The sequence below is a fragment of the Coturnix japonica genome, chromosome 21, assembly GCF_001577835.2.
Source record: "Coturnix japonica isolate 7356 chromosome 21, Coturnix japonica 2.1, whole genome shotgun sequence".
In the NCBI taxonomy this organism is placed as follows: domain Eukaryota; kingdom Metazoa; phylum Chordata; class Aves; order Galliformes; family Phasianidae; genus Coturnix; species Coturnix japonica.
The window spans coordinates 2,260,732-2,284,728 of record NC_029536.1 but is presented as its reverse complement, the minus strand read 5'-3'; the positions used below and the strand labels follow the sequence as shown (position 1 = coordinate 2,284,728).

Sequence of the window (23,997 nt, the reverse complement as noted above, 5' to 3'; positions counted from 1 at the left end):
GCACCACCCTCAGGAAGTGCCTGTTTCTCCCCATGGATAAGCATGCAGGACTCCAGCTGGTGGGCAGGGATGGGGTTTCCATGTCCTTCCAGTCATCCAAGTCTTGGGTTGGGTTGTGCTCCTCATGGAGGCTCAGCCGTCTTTGGTTGCAAGCAGGATGTGTTGCACGGTGAGGGAGCAGGGCAGAAATGGGGTGCACCAGTGTTGTGAATCCCACTTTCGATTGCAGAACCAACCTGGGGGCGACTGTTCAAGAATACATTAGAAAACCCCAAAAGCAAAAGATGCTTTGGGTGCTACTTGAAAACTTCGCTCTTCCCAAAGTCAGAGCTGCTTCAGTCCTTGCTCAGCTTTGGAGCAGAAGTCTGGAGGAGGGAGACTTACTGGGAAGTGTGGTTTGGATGCAGGAGCCCCATGGCATGTAATGTTACCAATAGCCAGATGGCTTTTCTGTCCCTGGCAGCACACCGTGCTTACCCTGCTGGTCCCCTTCTCTACACCCAGCTCACAGCTGCCGGGGCTGTGCTGATAAGAGGATGAGATGACTTCCTTTTCTTCTCTCCACCCCCTCTCCAGTCCACAATAACTGTGCTTCTTGGTACAGAACCAGCTGTCACCTCTCCACTCAGAGCGTCCCATGCTCCACCACTTTGGGTAGGGGATGTTCCTACTGGGCACCGCGCTGCCTGCTGCATCCTAGAGCAAGCTCCCACCTCCTGTATCCTACAGACCTTGCTGCCTTCGAGCTCTCCTGTGGTTTCCGTGGACTAACGAACCTCTCTGCACACCCAGGAGCCCCGAGCAGTGATGGTGAGGTAGGATGTCTGCTCTGCCTTTGACAAAGGGGAGAAGGCACAGAGACCTTGTTCTGTTGCTATGATGGGGTAGCTATAAAGGTGTAGGTGCTGTTGGAGTGGGAATAGTGATTAACGGCGCTCATTAGCTGTATTTCTGCAGAAGTGTAACATTCTCCAGTGGAAATTACCCCTCACCTGCCTCTGCAACACACCAGTGATGACGATGACTTTCTCCTTGCACTGGGAAACACTGTGTTGGCAGTTTCATTAATGTGATTATTAAAGCAGCCGCAGTGAGGCTGATGGTGCTGAGCACAGCCCAGGAGGGGTTATCCCTGCTGGGAACAGAATGTTATTTATGGCTTGTTATTAGATCTCTATCTTGCTTTACCTTGTTAGCAGTGCTGCGTTAATGGCTGCTTATCTCTCTGTTTGCCGTGGCAGAGCATGCTTTGCTTTGCTGATAACGAGCATCCCAAGGCCTTTCTGCTCGCTTTCCTTCCAGTGCTGCTCCATCCCATCTTATAGGTGGGATGGTTTCTCCTTCCCTTGCCTTCCCTTGCCTCTGCCCTCAATGTTTGTGCCCTCTCCTGCTCCAGGAGGAAGCCCATTGCTCAGACACCAGCTTGGCAGCTTTCATTCCTGCCTGCTGTGATGTATTTATTTGTAATGCCCCAGCAGCCTGGCAGGTGGGCTGCAGTGTAATTTTAGCTTGTTTAATGAGAACAAGAAAACATCTGCAATAGACATAAGAAAGACTCATAGACTCTTGGAGACCAATAGGAATTGCCTATGGGTTTTTTCTGGTGGTCCCAACAGCAGGATGCACACTTGAGGCTGACTCAACCATAAGTTCATTTTGGAGGGTTAATTCAGATAGCATGGAAAATGCAGCTTGGAATAATACCCTCCCACACCTTTGGGACTGATGGATTCAAAGGAGCTCCAGGCATTCGTTACACCTTTTTTAATTAAGGGAACATGGGTGTAAGTCCTCTGGGCAAGTTGGAAGAGTCCCAGCTTCCTGCAGGGAGCAGAGCTGGGTGTGGGAATGAGTGCTGGCCAGATGGAGCCAGGTCTGCCTCTCCCATTCTGGAAATGGGGAAGAGGCACAATTTGTACCATTTTTACCCAGCAGTTTCAGTCCCGTGTTGTGATTCCTCTCTCACCGTGTGTATCCTGTAAGGGGTTTTTCTGCTTTCCTTCAAGACAAACTCAAACTATCTCAATGCCCTCAGGGCATTGGGCCTTCATCCCATAGCAAGATCAGTAGGTGGATGGGAAGGTGCTTGGTGCACACTAACCATCCCCTGCATCCCCCTGCTTTGACCTGATGCTCACTGTGCAATAAATATCCCTCAGCTCAAAGCAGTGCATGCACTCAGGTCTATGCAAGCTGCTGTGCTCAGGGTCATTGCTGCTTGCTTCAATGAGGCAAGGAGAAGGCAGCAGGTGCTGGTGTCTCTCACATCCCCTATGCAGCCATGCAGTGCCGAGGCAACCCTGCTTCTGGCTGCAGGGGAAGGCCGTGTCACGGGCTCATGCACTCTCGCCCTGCAGAGGATGTGTTGTTGTGCCACGGGTCTTAATTCTGTCTGTGGTTTCCTCTCCTGGTCACTGTCAGCCTTTATCTGCAGGGTGCCAGGCTGGATGTTGAAGGATGTTTTCCATGTGTGGGATGGGCTGTGCTGCTCCCATCCTCTGCTTGGCTCAGTGGGAAGAGCATGACTCTTCCTTTTCATTCTCAGTCCTCATGGCAATGCTGTCACACTTTGCTTCTAGGAGCAGAGCAAGGCCTTTGATCCATAAGGGTCGTCCAGTGATGGATATTGCATCCATCCCAAAAGGAGGGTCTGCATTTACAGGGTTTTTTTGTTGGTTTTCTTCTGGAAACTGCAATTTCTGAGCAGCAGCCTTGGATTTCTCCCCAGAGAGTGAACAGGTGACCACATAATTGCATTTAGACCCTTCTATAAGCTTTGAAGATAGCATTTAAAAGGAGCACGAAGCGCTGGGTGGATGTCAGCATCTCACACTGCCTCGGGTCCTCTCCCATGTTCTCCTTTCCAGATGTCACATCATGAGTGCAGGGCTCACCCTCTGGGATCTTCTTATGAATATCTGTGCCTCAGCTGCATGGTGTGATGTCTCTGTGTCGTGGTGATGGGCAGATTCATGTTGCTGCTGGGTTGCATCAGGCACCCAACCAACCAACTTAAAACTCTTTATTGAGGGGCTGTTGTAGCCGGAGAGTGTGTTGCTGCTTTTAGGAGGTGGAGTGGATGGATCAGAAGGAGAAAGAATGGGATGGTGTGTGTGGGGTTGGGGGGGATTGGGGTGGGGAAGGAGGATGTGCCAGCAGCAAGCATGGACTGGAATAATGGGGACTGAATAATGCAGATAAAGGGATTGAATCAGACAGAGTAGATGAGCACAGACTCCTGCATGTGTCAGGGAGATAGGACAGATGTGGATTTATATTAATTAACACTTAATGAGGCTCCAGCGCCAGTCAATTTCTTTGCCTGAAACCACTCTGCCCTGTGTTCTGTCTTGCGATGACGTCTATGGAAACCATTGCCAGGCTTTTGTTGCAGTGCCCAGCACAGAGCTGTGGGTTCATTGCTGGGCTGCTGCACAGGGGTGGGATGAAACCTCTGACTTGAAGGTGGTCAGAGCAATCAGCACCCCATCCTTATAATGGCAAAGCCATTCATGCCCATTGCTGAGCCCCCATTAGGATGCTTTGCCCCCCCTCCCTTCTCTTCCAGTGCAGAGTCTGCGTTGTTCTGCTGGGGTTTTCTCTGGGGAAGTCCCTGTGTGCACATACTCTCACTGACTGCATGCCTTGAAATTGAATGGAAAGAAAAGAAGAAGAATAAAAGCTACAAAATGCTTAACAAAAGCCAAGCTCTTTGCACAGGGCATAGGTGGAAAGCTGGCCTTTCTCAAGGAGGTTTTGCCTGGGGATGTGCATCCTCAGCCTGGCTGCTGTGACACTGGGGTTGCTGGTGGTTGGAGATCTGCTCCTTCTAAAACAGAGCCTGGCTTCTGCTTTGTACCAGAAAGGTGTTTGTCTTCTTCCAAAGCAGCACACCTTGTCTTCCTGCCTGCTTCATGTTTGGCTTTTTTGGTCATTCAACCATTGTCCGTGTTATGGGGTAAGGATGCGAGGAGCTGGGTGTCGTGCCAAACCCATGGCAGGGTTTACTTTGCTTATCCAATTATCCAAAGGTCCCGTGGTTCCTCTGTTGGTGCCAAAGGGCTCATTAGGAACCTCAGTGATATCCCATGAAGATGGATGGCTGCTTCTGTACTTCTCCAATCAGGTCTACTAGGTGTTATCTTCAAGGTGGCATCCAAACCTGTGGGTAAAGGGGCATGGAAAAGCTCGAGAGTACCCTGCCCATGTGAGTGATGGAATTTAGCCCCATTTGTGTGTGCGCCCACTCAGAGAGAGTAAGAAACCATTCAGGGTTGGGAATGGGTGAACCCAACCATTCTATGATTCCCACCTAAGCATGAGATCGACAGCAAATGGGTTCCTATAGAAGTGACTGATGCACCCCAGAGAACACAAGGCAGGTTGTGTACCTCCTTTGGGAATGATTGTGCTGCTTTTGCTTTATACTGTAATAAGTTTTGTGGAGTTGTTTTCCAGTTGTTAACAGGAGTCCTGGGGGATATTAGATATTGGGCACAGTCACGGCGAGCTGTCACGGTGCTAATTGCTTTAGGAAGAAAGGAAATATTTACCTGTATGTAGAGCTGAGGAGGTTTGCACTGTATGTTTATTTAGCACGCTCCCTTGAGGCTGTGCCTGCTGTAATGATGGGATTTGCATCAAACCAGGCTAGAGACAACAAAGGATGCTGCTGTGGGTTTGAGATGCTCTACGTGCAGGCGTGCCTGTGTAGAGCAGCTTTCAATGAAGACGTAAACACTAATGATTTTAGCATGGAAGCATCATGGAAACAAAAGCAGTTTTGCTGTAGAGTTAACACACACCTTGCTTACGTCTCTATTGGAAGAAGCCTCTGTTTGTTTGCTTGGCTGCTCAGAGCAGAGTGCAGCCTGCTCTGGATGTGGGCTGGGAGGTGGGTGGCTTTGGCAGGTGCCCAGGGTTGGTGGCCTTTGTCCCCTTGTCCCCCTTTTCCATCTCCTTGAACCGAGCAGTTCTCACCGCACACGATGTGTGTAGGCGTTGTCTCTTGAGTCAGATTAGCTCTGATCTTCTCCGAGCCTGACAAAGGCAAGTTTACCATTAAAACACTCCACCTTCTCCTGCTTACATTGACATAACTGCCCCTCAGACCCAATGTGCACAAAGGTGCCTTCCCTGGGGCTGCCCTAAAATGCACTTTTAGGGCATCCCAGCTCTATGACAATGGCTTTAAGGTGGTGGGCAGTGCTGGGGCAGAGCTCTGTCCTGTGGCACCTCAGGCATTTGCAGTGGCCCATCTGCTGATGGAGCAGAATTGCTGGCACCAAACATCCCCACTTCCACTTTATCCCAAGGAGGCATTTCCAGCAGGAAAAGCATAGCAGTACATGGGAGCGAGCATGAAACAACAGCATAATTTTAACAATAAGTATCTTTTTTCCTTAGTCCTAGGCTGGGGACCTAGTCTGGATCCTCTTGATTTGCTTTCCTCCCATGAATACTGCAGACCTCCCTATAAACATCTGTGTGCACGCGGTGCTGCTCCTCCAGGCGTGGTTTGCGGGAGGCAGTTTTGCAGGCTGTGATGCCCTCGTGCAGTGAGGGATGTGTGGGTGGGTGCTTTCTTCTCCCCTGCTGTGTTGTGGGTTGGTTCTGCTTACCAACAAATGTACTTCAGTAAAAGCCTGGCGTGGAAAAAACAGCTCTGAAGATGCTTTGTGAAAGCACAACTTGCTGCAAGCCAGAAAGTCTGTTCTGCTGGTCTTCCAGCTGTGATGGTTGTGACCTCCCCTTGTAGTCCAAGCCCAATGTGGTGAGCTTTGTTTTGGGGTAGGAATCCACAAGAGAGGTGCTAAGTTCTGTTTGCAAAGGGCTTTTTCTTTCCCCCCCCCCCCCCAGGTACAAAAGCTCCATATGTGTATTCTAGCTAGAAGAACCTTAATATACAGCTGTCTGATCTTGAACTGAATTCCCCCTTCTTATTTCACTTCTGAGTTTGGCAGTTGCCTGCCTGCTTTCTCCTGCTTGTGAGGGAGGTTTCCTCCCCAGCTCGTTGTTTGTGCTTTTTTGCAAGCTAAATAACAAGCAGCCTGTGTGTGCTTGCGTGAATTGGTTCGTGTCCAAGCAGTGGGAGTGATGAGGGAAAAGGCACTTAGCGTTTGGGTTTCTGTTGGGTGGCACAAACAGAGCAGCAGAGTTGATGGGCCCTCAGACGTGACCCTTGTAGGCTCTTTCCCTGCCTCTCATCAGGCTGTTCTGTCCCACTCCTTAGGGGGAATCCTGCTTATTTCCATGCAGTGTTTTGCAGATAGAAAGATGCTGGATGGGGTCGGTGCGAGTTGATTTAGCTGCTCTGCTCAAAGCAGCTGCGAGGGAGAAGGAAAAGTGTGTTGTGTGTAGCTTCCCTCTGCTCCCATCCACCCAACCACCCATCTGGAGAGACATGGGATGCACCACCCCGCTGCTCCTGGTCCCCAAGATGTTGTCTTTGTTTTCTCCTGCTGCCTTCTCAGCTGTTTTCATTGCCATTAGGCATTCAGAACAAACCACGACGCGTGGCCCTTGGCAGTTTCGCCTTGTCCCCGAGCTCCATTAAGCTCCATTAGAGGCTCCATCCTCGTGCCAGGAGGAGTTCTGCAGAACAGCTAAGTGCTGGCCCTGCACAGGGTGGGTTTATAAAAGGGTGTCACTGGTGATGTCAGGAATACGAGGCTTTGGAAACGTTGCGATTCCTGTTTACCATCTGTTTGCGTGGCCCTTTCCTAATAGAACCGCCTTCCTGCAGTACTTTAAACAAAACTGTTTGGGTTGTGGTGTCAGGGAGGAAATCTCAAATTGTGGAGGAGACTTGGTGACATTTCTTGACCTTTTCTATGTGTATCTCTGAGACAAACAGGCTCTCATGAGCGCAGTGTTTGTAGGTTCGGTCTTTGGGTGTGTTTCCAAGGCTGGGCTGTCAGTGAGATGCTGGGTTTCGGGCTGTGATGTCTGCTGGTTCTTGAGCTAAAATGGGAGGGTTTTTCCATGGCTCTCATTTGGGGTGCTCACTGTGTGATGGGTGTGATTACTCAAAGGAGCCTGGCATTTAGATAGTGGGTTTTCAGTGGCTTTTAAAACGTTGAGCTATAGTGGTGTGGTGCCACAAGGGAAATCGTTAGCCTGGTATGCATATTTAGCACATGTTAAAGCCTGGAGAAACACCAGTGCTTGTGATTTCATCAAAAGCTCTTGATCAAAAGTGGGAACGTCAGAAATGAGGTCAATGGGTAGTTTGATGTCACTTAAAACACAAAGATCGCATTGAAGCGGTGTGTTATATGATGAAACATCTTTCCCTGTGGGTCAGCTGCCTTTCTTTCCCTGTCTTTGTACGTCCCATTATGTTAGTACACTAATTGCCACGTGTTGCAAACCCAGAGCATGGCTTTCCCTCTTGATGGGGCTTGAAAGGGACATCTGCAATCCAGACAGGGCAGGACCTTCTCTGGGAGAGGAGTTAAATGGAGAGAGTGAAGGGCTGAGGCTTGTGTCCTTGCTTGGGAGAATGAGAGGCTCGGTGCTTTGATAGCAGAGCTTTCCTTTAGCCACCATAACATATGGGTTGGGGCTTCTGGGTGAGAGCTGCCCCTGCAGCGTGCTGGGTGGGGGTCAGGGCTGGCACCCAGGGGCTTTTGTTGCCCTTTCACATGTCACATTTATACTTTGCAGGTGGTTTCATCCCAATATCAGCGGCATCGAGGCAGAGAAGCTGCTCCTGACCAGGGGGGTCCACGGCAGCTTTCTGGCTCGACCCAGCAAGAGCAACCCTGGAGACTTCACTCTCTCTGTTAGGTAAGGAGACAGAAGGTGTGGGGAAGGGGCTGTCCATCCTGCTCCCATTGGCAGGGAGATGGCTCTGCACAGAGCTGACCCCTCTGGTTACCACTCATGGCACGTCCTGCTGGAGCCATTGGTGCAGAAGAGGAAAATTATGTGCTCACTCAGGTTTTTGGGGAGAGCATCTTCCATCCCAGCCTGAATGAGTCATCTTATCTCTACCTCAATGAGACATCACAAAGCTGCCTTTGGGAGGGATTGGGTTCATGTCTGTAGGGGAAGAAGAGGCAAAGAGTGACACTGACCCAGCAAGTCCCCATGATAAAAGGATAAGGGGAGAGGAGGATGTGCTGTGACCCCTTCCCTATGAGAACCACCCAACTGGTGCCTTGCGGGGGGAGAGCTCAGCAGAGCTTCCTGCAGGCACTTCTAACGCAGAAATGGGGATTTCTGTTTAGTTTAAACAACTCTCATTTTGTTTAGGAAACTCCAGTGACTTTATACATCCTTGCACCAATGCTGTGTTTAGAGAAACTTTGTGCAAACAACAGAAGGGATGAGGATTTCTTTATTTCCTCCCCCTTGCAGTCCTTTCTATGCTTGAACCTGCGTTCTTCCTCCTGCAGGAGTTTGCAGCTGCCTTGCTTTGTACATGCTGCCTTTTGTGGCAGGGAATGCTGCCTGTTTCTCCCAGCTCTAGCCATTGGGGCATGGAGCTATGCAGCTTTTATGGTGTTCTGGAAGGGCAGGGATCCAACTCCACTAGCTCATCCATCCTCTTGCAATAAGAAGTGGCTGCGAGTTAATGAGGGAGGTGGAAGTGCTGCCTAATTAGAACTGGAAATAAACCCAGAGAGCTGCCTGGAGCAAGCAATGACAGCGAGGGGATGGATATGAGACAGGGTTGGGCTTCACGTGAGCTCTGTGTCTCCGTTCATGTAATGCTGTGAGTCAGGGTGTTGCCTGACCATACAGCAAAGTCCTGGCAGCACCTGCTGAGCCAGGCACTGTGCAAGCAGACTCAGGTCATGTCTGTACAGCAGTGTCGTGACATGCAAAGATACCCAACCTGCAGTGTCACCGCCCTGAATTAGCAGGGAGTTGCTTTGCTCTCATGCCCACACCTGCATTACTGCACTTGGGCTGCGGAGTCATGCTGCAATTTGGTGTCATTTTCCTCCCTTGGCATTGCCCTCCTCTCTGCTGCCGTTGCAGTTTGGTGCCTTTGCTATCCAGACTATCCAACATCAAGTGCTGTCATTAAACCTTATTTTGCTCATAAGATCTGGAAATGCCCTTCCATCATGAGCAGCGCTCTGTGTGTTAAGAGCAGAGCAGCACGGCATGCCTTGGTGTGATGGTGCTGCTCAGTGGAAAGTCTGACCAAAAGGAAACCAAGGCTGTGACACGTACCATGTTTCCAGGAAAGCACGTGAACCGTGACACACCAGCATAGAGGCATCTTGAACCAAAGACAAGGGAAGAATCCTCTGCATGGACTTCTTTTACCTCATCTCTGCCTGCTCCATCCCATCTATCTGTCTCTATAGGATTGTTCCATAGTCCTGAGCATAGAATGAGAACCTCAAAACGTGCACAAAAATGGTTTTGGCTATTAGAGGATAAAATAAATGGGTTTCTTTAGAACAAGCAAGACCTATTTCTCTTCTCTTGCCCTCTTTCCAGGGTTTCTGAGAGACAGTGAAGGGAAAGGCAGCTCTGTTTAATTACAGAGAGGATGTGGGCTGCAAGGAAAGCAGGCTGTGGAGTTCTGGCTGACCAGACCACACACCAGGTGACCCACGTGCTGGTTTGCATCCAGTTCCATATCCCTGAAGAGGAACTAGGGAAATAACATTGCAGAAATTACAAGTTTTCCATGAAGTTCTATGTCTGCTCTCCATTCCTACTGCGTATCCTTTCAGCCTCTGTTTCAAAACCCTGGGTCTCATTGTGATAACACCTCCCAGCCCTCATAAGGCTCTGAATACAAATAGTATGAGGGATCTGGTGCTGCTTTTTCCAAGCTTGATGCCTGGATATTCCTGGTGTGTGCTGGAGCTCCACGAGGTGCAGATCTCCATCAGGTCAGTGTTTCTAAGCCCTGTGGGAAAGCCTTCCAGCTTTGCATAGAGAACCTTTGGGGTTTTTTGGGTTGCTTTTTTGCAGCTTGTCATAGGGGAAACTCTAAGTTATCTCTGTTTGATGCAACCGAGAAGAGCGGGTTGCATTAGCACTGACTGTCAGTGCAGCGTGAACTGAAAACATTGGGCTGAGATTCACAAGTTGAGTTATTTTGGATCAGGAAACTCTGCTGTATATCCAGCGAGGCAGCCACGCTGTATGTGGAAATAAGAACAGTTTTTCACAGCGACAGGAATAACTGCTCCAATGCTTACCGTAAATGAAAAGCAACAATTCAACAAATGTCCTCATTTTGTATTTAAATTGTGTGCTGGATGGGGTTTGGGGATCAGTATTCATTGTAGAGATTGTGGTGTTGGCTGACAGCAAATTGCTTTCTCTGAATTAGCTTGAAAGCAATATAAACTTGCTCTTGAATACTCAACTTTCCAGGTCTTTCCAGGTTCCATCTTTTCTTGCTGCTCATTGGGACCTTGCATGAGCCCTCCTGTCCCTCTTGGGGTCAGAGATTCCCTTTTGCATGAAGATTGAAGCTGTTGGAGCAGCCAAGCCCTCGGGCATGGGGCTATAGAGCCTCTTTGGGTGTCTCTTTGTGCTTTATATCTGAGGGCACAGCTCCATGGATGGGTTCGCATGGAGCCCAGCTCTGCCCCAGCAATACGCTGCCGAGGTGACGCAAGCTCAGTTAGAAGAAAAGGAGGAAGAAGGGAATGGATCAATGCCCTTTGTGTTCAGCTTGACCTTGGGGGCCGAGGGGATGAATGATCCCCATTATTTCCCTGCTTTTCATCCCCCGAAGCGCTCGATGGGATGGCGGTGGCTCCGTGAACGGAGCCTTTTGTAGGCTTTACAGACTGAGTCGTGTGGGGAGATGGGAACTCCGGAGCCTCAAGCCAAAGCATGGCTTCATCCTCTGCCTTCCCTGCAGTGGGGAGGGCTCCTCATGTCCATGGATGGCAATGGATGCTATGGTTGTTTCTGCTGGGTTGGCTCTGATAGGAAATCACCTCAATGCTCAACCCAAGCCAGACGGAGCATCTGAGAAGAGCTGTGTGAGCACAACTTGCAATTATGGATCCTGCCTTGACAAGCTCCCTGCCAGCAGCAGGGATGGAGCATGCAGGGTTGCAACCATCTGTCGGTGCAGCGTTTTGGGCAGCATCTCATGGCATGCAGGGACCGAGGTTGAGTCCCTGCCTAAAGGAGGCCCAGAAGAGCACACACAAGGCTGTTAGCACACAGCAGCTGAGAGCTCTTCCTCCCATTTAACCTCATGCACAGAGCAATGTAGCATTTCTAATTTCACGCTCCGTGAAATGGCTTTTTGGTCTGACCTGATATGCGGCTTTTTACAGCACCTTGGGTATCCTGCATCTCGCTGTCGTGGTTGCTTTAGCAACAAATTGAGAGAGGCTGGGAGCAGCTCAGCACATAGGGGGAAAAAATAACCAAAAAACAGAAAGGAAAGGAAAAAAATGAGAGAAATTTGCCCAGATTTACAAATCTGTCTGACCCAGCTTGTCCATCAAGCCTTGGACTTCCAGCCACATCTGCTGGGCTTGGTGGTGCTGCTGCTGAGTGCAGTTAAAATGCCATTAAATTACCCTGCCTCTTAGAAAGGTGTCCTGGGTAGGGAGGTTAAGTGAGTGCCCGTTCTGTCCCGCTGACAGTCCCATCTGCCTTTCTTCCCCAGGAGGAACGATGAGGTGACGCACATTAAGATCCAGAATACAGGGGATTACTATGACCTGTATGGAGGGGAGAAGTTTGCCACCCTTGCAGAGCTGGTGCAGTACTACACTGAGCAGCAGGGGCTGCTGCGGGAGAAGAACAGCAATGTCATCGAGCTCAAGTACCCCTTGAACTGCCAGGACCCGACCTCAGAGAGGTAAGCTGAGCCCAATGGGTGCTGCTGTGCCCTGGGAAGCCCCTCCAGCTCATGGTCTGCATTGCTGCCAATGAGGTTTTGCCACTCGTACCATAGCGCAGCATGGGATGAGCGGCTGCTCCTGTTAGCAGAAGTCCTGGAGAAGTGGAAAGCCCCTTCAGCTGGTTTTCCCCCTTCTCTGCGGCCAAGAACAGTCTGGCTTGGCAGAGTTGTTCTGTTAGAGCCTGTGTTCCAGACCACACATCGAGCTGTACCAGGGAGAGGAGAGGGAGAAGGGCCTGGGTTCTCTAAATATAAGAAGTGACGGTGGTGTCAGAATATAGCAGGGTGCGTCAGGATCGCAGCATTCCCAGGACCTGGCCTTGATCAGCAGCAATGCTGTGAGCAGTGCTGAGCTCCTCCATTCTGCCCTGTCCTGCTTTCTATTATGGCTCATACAGACCTGTGATGATGATCTCTTTTCCTACCTGCAGGAAGGGATTTTGCTCTTTAGAGGCCTTCCCAGACAGGCTTGGAGTGGGATTTAAAAGCCTAAGCCTTGGTTCTTGGGGCCACGGTGGATGAGATGTAGTGTCATGCCATCTCATTGCCTCTAGAAAAGCACTTTGAGCTCCTGGCTGGCAGGCCAGCATCTTCAAAGGCAGCCTATGTTTCTCTAGGGTTGCAGTAAGTGTAAGGGGATGAATTAGGAGAGATGAGAGTGTGTGTGTGCGAGGTATATGCTACTATAGAAGGTGGAGCAGCTTGCTCCTGTTCACAGAACGGCTCGGAAGAGCTGAGCACAGACCCCTGTTCTCTCCAGGTGACCTGGGAGGTGGGCAGCAGTGACCACAGCAAGGTCCAAAATCAAAGTCCTTTCCAAAGCTTGTTCCCAAAGCTTTGGGAGCTCAAAGATGAGCACCCTATGAGCATCATCCCAGGCAGGGAGTGTAGCTCTTGCCTAATAATGATGCTCTGTGCCTTCTTTTGCAGATGGTACCATGGGCATCTCACTGGCAAGGAGGCAGAGAAGCTCCTGACGGAGAAGGGGAAGCCAGGCAGCTTTTTGGTGCGGGAGAGCCAGAGCAAACCAGGAGACTTCGTGCTGTCGGTGCTGACAAATGAGGATAAGATGGAGACGGGAGACCGCAAACCACACGTGACCCATGTGATGATCCACTACCAGGTGGGCAACGTGCTGCCCTCATTCACCTGCCGTGCTGCCCCAGTTGGAAGCTGTGCATTGAGCCTCATCGTGCCTCTATTGCTTTCCTGCAGCCAGATGGGAAGTACGATGTGGGGGGAGGAGAGAGGTTTGACACACTCACAGACCTGGTGGAGCACTACAAGAAGAACCCCATGGTGGAGAAATCTGGAGCTGTGGTCCACCTGAAGCAGGTAAGATCTGCTGTATAACGCACAGCTGTCGGTTCAGGCCTCCAAAATGGATCCAATACCCCACTCAGGAACCCATTCTTCAAGGGAAAAGGAAGCCTTTCTGCTGGTGAAAGTGATTCCTGCTCTGTCTCCATCTGTCCTTCAGCCATTCAACGCCACGCGCATCAACGCGGCCAACATTGAGAACAGAGTGAGGGAGCTGAACAAAATGGCAGATCACAGCGAGAAGGCCAAGCAAGGGTTCTGGGAAGAGTTTGAGGTATGGGAGGCTGCCCTGCTCTGTTCTATTTGTATCTGCAAGTGAACAATATCATCCCTTAATGAGTGGTGTGGTCTCCTTGCAATGCCATCAATCCTTTCCCTGCTTTCTGTGTTGGTCATCTTTCATTACCTTTTCTCATCTTGGTCATCTTTCATTGCCTTTTCTCATATTTCTCCTTCATCCTCCAGCCTGCTGTGTGCCTGTTGTCCCCTGTAGGGCTCTTTGCCTTTACCCCCAATTAGTGACCAATTAGGTCTCTCACCACGCTGTATCTCAGCCCTCTTCCCCTCCTGCCAGCACTCCCTCAGCCTTGGGAAGCCAAGCAGTTTGTTTTAAGATCCTCCTTGTCCTCTTGTGTGCCCAGAACAGTTTGTTCTCGTGTGCTTTGCCCACAGATGCTGCAACAGCAGGAGTGCAAGCTCCTGTACCCCAGGAAGGAGGGGCAGCGACCTGAGAACAAGGCGAAGAATCGCTACAAGAACATCCTTCCTTGTAAGGAGATACTGAGTATTGTGGGCTTTTTTTTCTCACTATTTCTACAGCATTGTGTGAGGTTGGGTAACCCTGAAGAGCTCTGATTGTAGCTGAGTTGTAGAGAGGAGTGTCCTGTTGGAGTGATCCAGTTCATTCATGGCCTCCTCCGTTCCCTTTTTAACCTGGTCCTTCCCTTTTGCTTAGCAAATGGGTACATTGCTCTCCTCTCTTTGTGCTGTAAGTCCTCATATACTCAGGTGTAGTTTAGAAGTGACACTGAGCCATAGCTAGAGGCTCCAAAGGAAGCACTGCAGAACTTGAGTTCAGCTCTGTCTATAGCACAGCCTATGGCCAATAGCCACCCAAGTGATTGGAGTGGCAAAGTGGCTGTGAACCAGGCAGAATGCACTGCTAAGTGTCACTAGGAGAGCATCATGCAGCCTTTTCTGCAGTATCTCCTTGTGCCTCTTCCCTTTAAGAGCCTTGTGGGAGCCCACAGGTTGCCCTGAGCATGGCATTGCCTTTCTGTGCTCACTCTATTATCCTCTCCTTCAGTTGACACCACGCGGGTGGCACTCAGAGATGTGGATGAGAGCGTGCCTGGCTCAGACTACATCAATGCCAACTACATCAAGGTACTTGGGAATGGAAGGCAACACGTGGGGCTGTGCTTGTGATGGGGTTATGTGCAGTAATGGGACCAGCAGTTGGGGAGCCATTCTGTTTCTGGGTCCAGACCAAGCACTGCATTTTTCTGCTGTATCCTCAGGGATCTCATCATTCGGACATTTTCCCTTTGCCCTGATATAAGAGTTTATTTCAACCTCCTGCTTTCTTTGCCTGTTCAGGGAGTCCCAGGGGACTGACTTAGGCTCTCCATCACTGCCCATTATCTCAGGGCTCAAGTTATAATTGCCATCTGTAAGCTGAGAGCTGCTCAAAGCCAGCACTGCTGCTCTGGCATTTATACACCAACCCCTAGAAAACCTTCAGACTTTGGGTGCACTAAATCAATCCTCAGTCCCTCTCTCTCCTCTCCTTAGAGCATCCCTGAGGATGGAAGGAACTCGGAGCACTGCAAGATCTACATCGCCACCCAGGGCTGCCTGCAGACAACAGTGAACGACTTCTGGACCATGGTGTACCAGGAGAACAGTCACGTCATTGTTATGACAACCAAGGAAGTGGAGCGGGGCAGGGTGAGAGCTGCTGCCAAGCCCCCATATCACCTGCATTCTGTGCCAACCTGAGAGGCTGGATGCAAACCGGTTCCAAAAGCCTTCAGAAGTGAAAGGCTGGGTAGTTGGTAGGGGCTTGTGTTAAAATGTGAAGTGGAATCAGTGATGAATTAATCTGGGCAGCAAACCTAACTGTGTTATCATGCTTCGACAACTGCAGGTCCTTGCTCGTGGTGGCAGGGGCTTCTTGTAGCAAGGTGGGAAGCAGAGCAGGAGGTTGCAAGCTGTTGGGAGGCAGGAAAGTGATTGCAGAACCTACCTGAGCCTCAGCTCAAGGAAATACTCTGCATATGTGGTTCTCTTTACATTTTTTTTTTGCACTATTGCTGCTCATCCTTTGACCACAGAGCATCCCCGGGTGATACATCTGGGGTCTGTTCCCCATCTCCCTTCTTTTGGCTTACCAGAATCTCTCCTGTGTTGCTGCAGAATAAGTGTTTCCGCTACTGGCCAGACAAGGGCTGTGCTAAGGAGTATGGGTGCATCTGTGTGCGAAACATCAGCGAGCGCGAGGCACAGGGCTACTACCTCCGGGAGCTGGAGATCCTGCATACAGACAGGGTGAGCTCTCTGCTGCCAGCCAGCCCTGGGGATGGGATCTGGAGCATCTCTTGGTTTTTTACCTTATGGTCCTGGTGGTGAAGTTCTGTGCTGTTCTGCCCCAGTTTTGTTAATGGGAAAGGAATGGAGGTGTGGCGGTGCTGAGGGATGTGGTACACTGGGTGATGGGTTGGTAGTTGGACTTGGTCTTAGTGGTCTTTTCCAATCTTAATGGTTTAATGTATGAAGGGGAAGCTTTCTGGTGCTCCTTCTGATGAGTCTCTGCTCTGCACAGGATGAGCGTCCCAGGGTGGTGAAGCACTACCAGTATTTTAGCTGGCCAGACCACGGGGTGCCCAATGAACCAGGAGGGGTTCTCAGCTTTCTGGACCAAGTGAACCGGACACAGCGAAGCATTCCAGACACGGGGCCGATCATAGTGCACTGCAGGTAGGACCCAGCTCTGCCGTGGGGATGGGGAACAAAAGAAGGGAGTCTCTTCCCTTTGTTACCTACAACTGGCCCATGACATGAGCTGGTGGTGGGCAATTGGGAAACAGAGGTGATAGAGTTATGCACATAGGGAAATATAGCCTTTGTTTTCTCTCTTCAGTGCTGGAATAGGACGCACAGGCACCATCATAGTGATAGACATCCTGGTGGATATTATTCACAGGCAAGGTATGTCTCTGTGTCAGTCTTGTGCCTCTCATTGTTTACCTTGTTATGGGATAAGCCTGCTCAGGTGCAAGCAGAGGTCCGTGATCTCCCATCAGTGGGTTTGGCTTGACCTAAACCTGGGATGAGATGGACTTTCGTATCATTGCCACTTCCCACTTTCTGGCTCTTGAGCAGGTTTGGACTGCGATATTGACATCCCCAAGACCATCCAGATGGTACGCAGGCAGCGCTCGGGCATGGTGCAGACAGAGGCCCAGTACAAGTTTGTTTACATGGCTGTCCAGCAGTTCATTGAGGCAGAGCAGAAGAGGTTGGAGGAAGAGCAGGTGAGTCCTGTTCATCTTGGTTGGGGGAGCAAGGACACATCTCGCCCCACACCAGGCACCGCAGCCACTTCCTTCATTCTGGAATCCAAATGATGCCTTGAGCATATGGGAATAAACCCACAGCCACTGCTCCCTGCTGGTGTACAGGATCCTGCAAGGCTTCCTTTTGGGTCGGCTCTGAGTGGGATTTGAATGTGTTTGCTTCTTCTTTCAGAGAAGTAAAAGGAAAGAGCGAGACTACTTGAATATCGGATATTCTCCTGTGGAAAAAGGCAGAGCCAAAGGGCAGCCCCCGTCACCACGAGCCCAGCCTGTGTAAGTGACTTTCTGTAACAGCAGGAGAATGGCTGGAGCCTGGTCCCCAGCATTTATCCTCCCTCTCCCATTCCTTGAAACCTCACCAATTCCTGGTTGTTGGACGGGAATGGCTCAAAATAAGCGGGTGATCCCACCACGCTGTCAGCACTGTGACGGCAGCCCACCTTCCTCTTGTGGGAAGAGGAAATAGACCCTGGGTTGTGGTATCTCGAGCCCTACAGGCTATAGGGAGGGGTAAAGGGAACTTGGCCAGGCCACTGCCTGCTTCCGACCAGCCACCTGCCTCTGGGAATGCATCCAGAGCAGCGAGGCTGTTCACAACAAGGCTTTGTTTCTTGACAGGGCTGATGATGAGTCAGCTTCCGTCTATGAGAACCTCAACATCAAAAGCCCAAAGGTTTCAGGGATGAGTAACACGGGGCGATAGAGGAGCCGGAGGTGATGCTGTGCAGGTAGGAATGCTTCCTTCGGTTAGGCTGAGTGTCACCAATGTCTGTTTACGTTGCATTTATCCCGTGTGCTTCAGTGCATGCGGAGCTCCACGTGTATTACGGGATCTCATTAAGGGAACATACTTGTTTTAAAGCACGCCCGGTGCTTTAGGGGAGAGACTACATAAAGAGAGGTTTTGGATGCTGGGAGTATCTCAGCTCTGTGTCTCGTCAATGCATTTACTCCCAGTTGTAAGCCTTGCTCTCTTTCTTCCTTCTTGCTGCAGGATTTACCGTGTTTACGTCCACCCTTTTCACATGCTGCAACTGTGGACAATGCTTTATTGCCCATTTTTGCCTTCCCCGAGCACCTTGGATTCAGCGAGGAGCTAAGAAGCAAGCAGAGCCTTAAGAACACGCCTTGAGTTAACTTATTCTTGAGAAGGACCTTCTCCTGCTCTCCCCTGTATCAATAGGTTGATATTTATGTGGAAGTGCCTCTGGACATTCATCGGGCATCAAAGCTGTTTTAATTGTTGTTTTGGTGATTGTTTTGTTTAATTTAAGATTGTTATTTTTTACATGTAAAATGTTAAGAATGGAAATGCCTGTTTCCTTTAGGAGCCTTCCCAGGGTTGCCCACTTTAGGGCATCAGTCAAGTATTAGCGTACTTTAGTGTATCCATTAGGTCAATCATTTCCAAGCTAGAAGTGTTTGCTTCTAGGCTAATTTTCAGGCTAACTTTGCTGCCTTGAAGGTGGGAAATAGCACTGCCTGGAGCCCAGGTATCTGTGCCTCTGTTGATTCTTCTCCTCGCACTTCTGGCTGTTGCAGTTATAGCTTTCTATGCAACCCTGCCATACAGCAGGTGAGTGTGTGTGCCTAAAGCTGTGAGTGTCATGGCAGGATTGGGAGGCAGAGGTGAGCACCTTCACCTTGGTGTGTGTGTGTGTGTGTGTTGAGGACTGAAAGCCCACTTAGCTGGAGTGTGCTGGCGAGCAGGAAAGCAGCTTTGACTGTGCACTGTGCTTTTAGCCCCCCCTGGGTGAATAACACACCCTGGGATGCTGGGCTGAGCTGAACTTGTAGAGCTGGGCCCCCCTAAGTTTGACGCAGCTCTGCTGTTTCCTTGCAGTATGACCTCTCCTTCCCCCTGCAACTGTATGACAAGGCAAGTGCTGCGTCTGCTGGGTAGGGTGATGTAGTAGCACATGGGATTTGGCCAGTGCCACAAAGATGAGTGTGTTACTGAGTGCAGTGTTCCAGCTCTGTTGATGAATCTTGACTTGTGACTGCCGGGTCTTCCTGCTGTTCCAGCCCTACAGTCTGCAAATAGAACCCCCCCACTTTTAGCAGGATGCACTGGGGGTCAGAGTGTCAGTGTTGGCTTCTGGAGCAATGCAGGGTGTTGAATGTGCTCTTGGGTCACTACCTGCTCAGGGACCTTGGTGCCCAAGTGCCAACAGTGAGCAGGAAGGGCTTAAAGAAAGCACGATGGCATCCTTTGGCTGTATTTCCTGGCTGGTCTTCCTGGTCCCTTCTCACAGGACAGGAAAACTGTTTTATTTTTATTGCACTTTTAATAAATGTTGAATATTCTCAAAGCTTTCCTTATTCTTTCCCCCCTCCTCTCTCTTGTTTTTAAGTGGTTTGGGAAAGCGACTGACAATCAATGTGGGTAAGGGGCCTCCTGAACATCTGTGTGCTGTGAGATCTCTGTGCTCACTCTTTCCCACCCATAACAATGGATGTGATGAGGCTGAAGATGCTGTTTCCCTCCCCTCAGCCCTTAGGTCTCATCAGTGGGATTGAGCAGTAATGTAGTTGCACTTGATGGGGAACATTTCATCTCTGCTAGTGCCAGTTTGCTGGGCTTAATCTCAAATGCACCTTTTACAGTCAAAGTGCCTTCTCTGCCCTAAGTCTCAGTCAGCCACTTAAGCTGGTGCTGTGAAGATATCCTTCCAGCAGCAAGAGGATGGGGACGATGCAAGGGAGAATCCCTGTCGAGCTCAGGGCCTTTGGCAGAAGTTGTTTGCAGTGCCTGGAGTAATTTCTGCAGCCGTGTGGCTTGCACAGATAATAGCAGCCAGCAGCTGAACAACAAAGGTGTTGCAGATACAGGACGCACTCAGCAGCTTGACAGAAGTTTTGCATAGCAACAGACTTGGGGTACTTTTGCTGCTGCTTCGGCCTTTTGTATTTCAGATCAGATTTGCTGCAAAGAGAGATGGAAAACAGCTTTGATCCAGCTGGGAGGATGTAAAAGATGAGCAGTGTTTGCAGCTTCTACTTTTGCAGGGTTGGTTGTGCCTGGGACAGCACAATTGGGATGGCATTAAGTGTGCAGGTAGGGGTTAAAGGCAAGTACAGCTCTGCTGCTGCTGCATCCATGAAGGGGGGGGGGAGCAGGGAGTAAATGTTACACACTGACACCTTGCATTGTATAAAACATAATTTAATACATACATGGTACTTGTGTACAATCCTGTCTCACGTCCATGTGCTTGAATATACGGGATTTAATTGTAAGCCGCCTTCGTCATGAAGGCTGTTGTTAACCACTGTCAGAAGATCCCTGGGTTAAATAAAAAGAGAGTGTGAGCAACTGGCCTGTGTCTTAATACTGACACCTTGGAAGATGAGGAGGGTAGAGCTGTCAGAAGGTGGAACTTCTGCCACTTCAGCAACAGTTGGCCTGGGAGCAGTGGGAAGGACGTTGAGGGCAGCGTGATGCTGTGCTCGGGGTGAGTTTGCTCTCCTTTCCAGGTTAAGGATGAGTGATTGGGGTTTTCTTTTAAGCACCTTCTTGGAGAGGAAAAGCAGCAATAGGATGGCTTTTATTTCCTGTTTGAAGTTGAGCAATGCTCAGCTCAGGTGAGGAGCGGGGGTGGATGGATGTGCTGTCAGCAGGAGGCAGCATTTCACACCTTCTGTGCTGAATCCACAACCAAAATGTTTCGAGCAGGTGGAACAAGGTTAATTTTAATCTGCTTTGATATGTCCTTACCCTCCCAAACCCAGCTCCTCTTAGGAATAACTATGAAGAGAGCCCTTTATTCCCCAAAGGAGCTGGAAGGAGCTACAGCCGCTGTCACCAGGTATCCAGCCTGTGGGCAAACAGCCCAAGAAGTTTAGCAGTCACCTATCACACCTTTGCAACAGCTTTGAAGGCTCAGATCTCCATAGAGTTTGGCAGTAGGAAACTGAGGCAGCTCCTGGGAGCATAAATGGGCCACTGGAAGTGAGTGCATGCATCCAAGTGTGGGCACAGAATGGGAGTGGGGACCACAGGGTCCGCAAGCACAGCAAGGGATGCTCTTGGGGGGTGTGCCAATGTTATGCTACAGGTAAGGGAGCTGTGTCACAGGTGTGGCTGCTGTGGTGTGTTTTGAGGGGAGATATTCTGGCCTGCTCATTGCAACAGTCCTCGTAAAGCAGCGGAGGTTCCCCGTCTTCAATGCACACTGCACCGGCCATAGGATGATGCAGAAGAGGATGATGATGAGAGCAGAGAGCAGGACGATGCGCTTCCAATCGTCGCACATATCACAGCGGGACAGCCTCCCCACCAGCCCCGTCGGGGGGACCTCTGGGCTTTCAGGTTTGCTCATGGCAACGTCAATGGAGATGCACGAGTCTGGGTTCTCAGGGTCATCCGAGGCCTCCCGACAGCACAGCTTGGTGCCTTCCATCCAGAGCACCTTCTCCTGTTGGAGCTCGGGGGGCAGAGTGGCCAGCAGCTCCTTGCTGGTCTCCAAGGCTGGGGCACCTTCCAGTGGGATGCTGGTCAGCTGCCTGCAGAAGGGGCAGGGGAGCTGGTCCTCGGGGTGGTTGGGGGGCAGCCCTTTGCTCAGGCGGGCCACGCATTCCAGGCAGAAAACATGTGAGCATTGGAGGAGTTTGGGGGTCTTAAAGGTGTTGTCGTATGTGTTGAAGCAGATGGAGCATTCGACGGGAGAGGCTGGCTTTGGGGATGTTGGGTTTGGAGAGCCTGGTTTGTCGGTTGGGGACCTCGCTTTCCTCTTGCTGTCCACTGGTGATGTGATAACGATAGGGCTGATGGGAATAGGGATTTCATGTGGAGATGCAGGGACCGGGCTGGTGGGAGAGTCCGGTGTGCTGGAGTGCCATAGGTGGGTGAAGCACGACATGATGGAGCCCGAGGAGATGAATAGAGCCCTGGGAGACTCTGCAAGAGAAGGACAAGCACAGCTTTAGCTTTAAACAGTGCAAAGACATCCATCACCAGACCTATCTTTAACCCCACGAGAGGACTGAAGAGCAAGCTCACGGCTTGCGATGCCTCCAGAGGCTGGAAGACCACTGCTAGAGCTGCTTATTAGAAGCTGCATGATGGAGATGAAGATAACCAACCTGCAAAGCAAGCAGCCACCAGAGATCCACCATCCAGAGATCCGCCATCCAGCCAAAGCCTTTCCACCACAGTCACCCTGGCACTAAAGATGGCTTCAGCCTTCAGCAAACATAAAGGACCTACCCTGGGTGGTGCTGCCCAATACCTGAGCAGGGAGCAGAGCAGAGGATTCCATGGGGTCAAGCAGGGACCTCCCTATAGCAGTCTATTGGGCTGGGAGGTACTCAGATACTATGGTGAGGCCTAAGAGACAGATAACACTGTTCAGTGGTGGAGCAGAAGTGGGGTGAAACTCTTCTGGGGCTGCCAGGCTGCACCAATGGGGCTGTGGGTGCACAGTGGGATCTGAACGCTTCCATGCAGCAGCTGGACCGAGGGAGGGAAGAAATGCTCCTATCTCGCTAAGTTTATCTTGTCACCGTGACACAGCAAGAACCCAGTTGTTGGAGGAAATGGCTTTTGTGCCAGAGCAAGGGGGAATTCGCCAGTGTTTCCTTATTGCTCCGCTTTCCCCAGGAAAGCACAGCTCTTCCCTATTCTCAGCACTGGAGGAGAGCCAGCTCAGCCCAAGCCTTGCTGTGTGCTGCCATCTGCTTTCTTTCTGAGTGCAAGCAGAGCCCTGAGCTAAGCGGCTGATACGGCAGCTCCAGTTAATTGATTTACAACCGAGTTCCTTCAGCCTTCCAGCAATCTGGGTATTACCTTGAATTCCGGTTATCTGGGGCTGGAAACACAGCTCTGAGCACACTCTGATACCAGGTGTGTGTCTTTCTAGATACAGAGTGCTTATCCCCGAAAGCAAGTGTTTGGCTGGAGGAAGTTCTCAGCGCTGGCCACGCTGCTGTGTGCCCGGGGAACATTTTTGGAGGGCGTATCACTGAACTGGCTGGGCTTGATTCTTTGTGCTGGGAGATTTACCAGTGACAAGTCAGAAATGTGCTGTAATTATAGGCCTGCAGTCCATCCTGCAGTGGCTCAGCAACTCGGGCTGCAGCAGACTCCGTGTCTTAGCAAGAAGGCTGATGTAAGGGATGGGAACTGCCTATTCCTAAGGTTGCACAGGAATATCTCCATTATGCATGAACATAATCTCCCATTGTGGCTAGCACTGCCACAACCAAAACCAATGTTAAGCTCCCAGACCGTGCCTATGGGAGGAAACTTTGCTGTCGATGCAAAGTGTTGGCTTAAATACTTCCTTTATTGCTTCTCTCGCACTCAACAGAGCCTCTCCTCAAGTTAATCTTTAGTCCGTGCTTTTTTATCTGTGCTTTTCAGCAAGTTGTAATATTTGTTGTCTGTCTCTTTCCCTGGCTGCAGCTCAGCCTGCATATTTTAGCACTATCTGGCAGATGCTGATGAGTTACAGAGTTAGAAATCCAAGCCCGGCTGGCACAAAGGCACAGGAAAGCCCTCACTCCGTTGTTTTCTTTTTGCTGTTCATTTTCTTTTTAATCCTCTTTTTGCTTTTACCAGATCCTCTCTTTAGCAGATCCCCACCCCATGAATGTCTGTTCTATAAACTATCTGAAGAAGACCACACAATGGCAGACTAGCTGAGGCTGGCAGATGCTACCATTGCGTTGCCCAACCTTACTTTTGTTTTGGTAGCAAATTTCTCTCACTACATGTGGTTACTTTAACACAAACAATTCAGTCCCCTGCAGTCACAGCACTCCTCCTCAGCCCATGCAGCTGTTTCCACCACTGCCAACCAGGACTTTGGAGCACCACAACTAAACCATCCCACAACAGAGCCCAGCCGTCCCACTGGCACGTGTCCACCCAGCATCAAATCTAGTAAGTTAAGTACTTTTTGCTTCCCTCTAGTGCACCAAGTAAAGTTACTTTTTGCTTCCCAATGACTTCTAGAAAGCTTCTTCCCACCCCCATAAAACCAGACCTAAGAGCCCCTGCAGCTCAGCACCAACCCTGTAACACCACTTCCATCGTAGCCGTGCCTTGGAGCAGACATCAAGGCGATGAGCAGCAGGTTAAATGCTATAAATACCTGTTCAAAGAGCAGTGTAGAAGGAGAAAAGCATGTTCTGGGCTCTTGATTGTTATCCCAAAGAGTCTTCTCTCCAGCTAGGCTCTGTATCTCCCAACCTTCTCCTGTTGCATGGGCTCCCTTTGGGTTTGAACTGCTCTGCACAAGTGGC

General features: G+C 50.4%; 2 protein-coding genes across 4 annotated transcripts in view; one reads left to right on the top strand and one right to left on the bottom strand.

The window, feature by feature from the left end:
• LOC107323557 (tyrosine-protein phosphatase non-receptor type 11-like) overlaps positions 1-19,067 on the top strand; it is a 24,837-nt gene extending 5,770 nt beyond the window's left edge. Inside the window, exons 1-16 of one of the 2 annotated variants that reach the window (XM_032448755.1) lie at positions 584-815; positions 7,669-7,791; positions 11,615-11,809; positions 12,782-12,974; positions 13,067-13,186; positions 13,332-13,445; positions 13,844-13,940; positions 14,478-14,557; positions 14,966-15,121; positions 15,590-15,721; positions 15,996-16,150; positions 16,314-16,381; positions 16,556-16,707; positions 16,922-17,022; positions 17,368-17,477; positions 17,744-19,067. In XM_032448755.1, the coding sequence (XP_032304646.1) occupies positions 808-815; positions 7,669-7,791; positions 11,615-11,809; positions 12,782-12,974; positions 13,067-13,186; positions 13,332-13,445; positions 13,844-13,940; positions 14,478-14,557; positions 14,966-15,121; positions 15,590-15,721; positions 15,996-16,150; positions 16,314-16,381; positions 16,556-16,707; positions 16,922-17,022; positions 17,368-17,452 (1,779 nt within the window). In that variant the 5' untranslated portion in view covers positions 584-807 and the 3' untranslated portion in view covers positions 17,453-17,477; positions 17,744-19,067. Of the gene's footprint in view, positions 1-583; positions 816-7,668; positions 7,792-11,614; positions 11,810-12,781; positions 12,975-13,066; positions 13,187-13,331; positions 13,446-13,843; positions 13,941-14,477; positions 14,558-14,965; positions 15,122-15,589; positions 15,722-15,995; positions 16,151-16,313; positions 16,382-16,555; positions 16,708-16,921; positions 17,023-17,367; positions 17,478-17,743 lie in introns of those variants that run through there. The other variant, XM_015882798.1, reaches the window with a different exon arrangement.
• RNF223 (ring finger protein 223) lies at positions 18,397-23,997 on the bottom strand. 2 transcript variants are annotated; one of them, XM_032448757.1, is made up of 3 exons: positions 23,847-23,997; positions 21,959-22,078; positions 18,397-21,649 (listed from the first exon to the last, which is right to left on the bottom strand). In XM_032448757.1, exons 2-3 carry the CDS (start codon positions 22,008-22,010, stop codon positions 20,802-20,804), a joined length of 900 nt encoding a protein of 299 aa, XP_032304648.1. In that variant the 5' UTR covers positions 22,011-22,078; positions 23,847-23,997; the 3' UTR covers positions 18,397-20,801. The 2 variants fall into 2 exon arrangements, with proteins under 2 accessions (XP_032304648.1, XP_015738286.1); XM_015882800.2 differs by lacking the exon at positions 21,959-22,078.

Bases quoted from the DNA above. Each gene is read 5' to 3' on its own strand.
- RNF223 (XM_032448757.1), bottom strand. From the start codon at position 22,010: ATGGAATCCTCTGCTCTGCTCCCTGCTCAGGTATTGGGCAGCACCACC. The intron at 21,650-21,958 runs GTAGGTCCTTTA...CTTCTCTTGCAG, and splicing joins ATTGGGCAGCACCACCCAGG to AGTCTCCCAGGGCTCTATTC.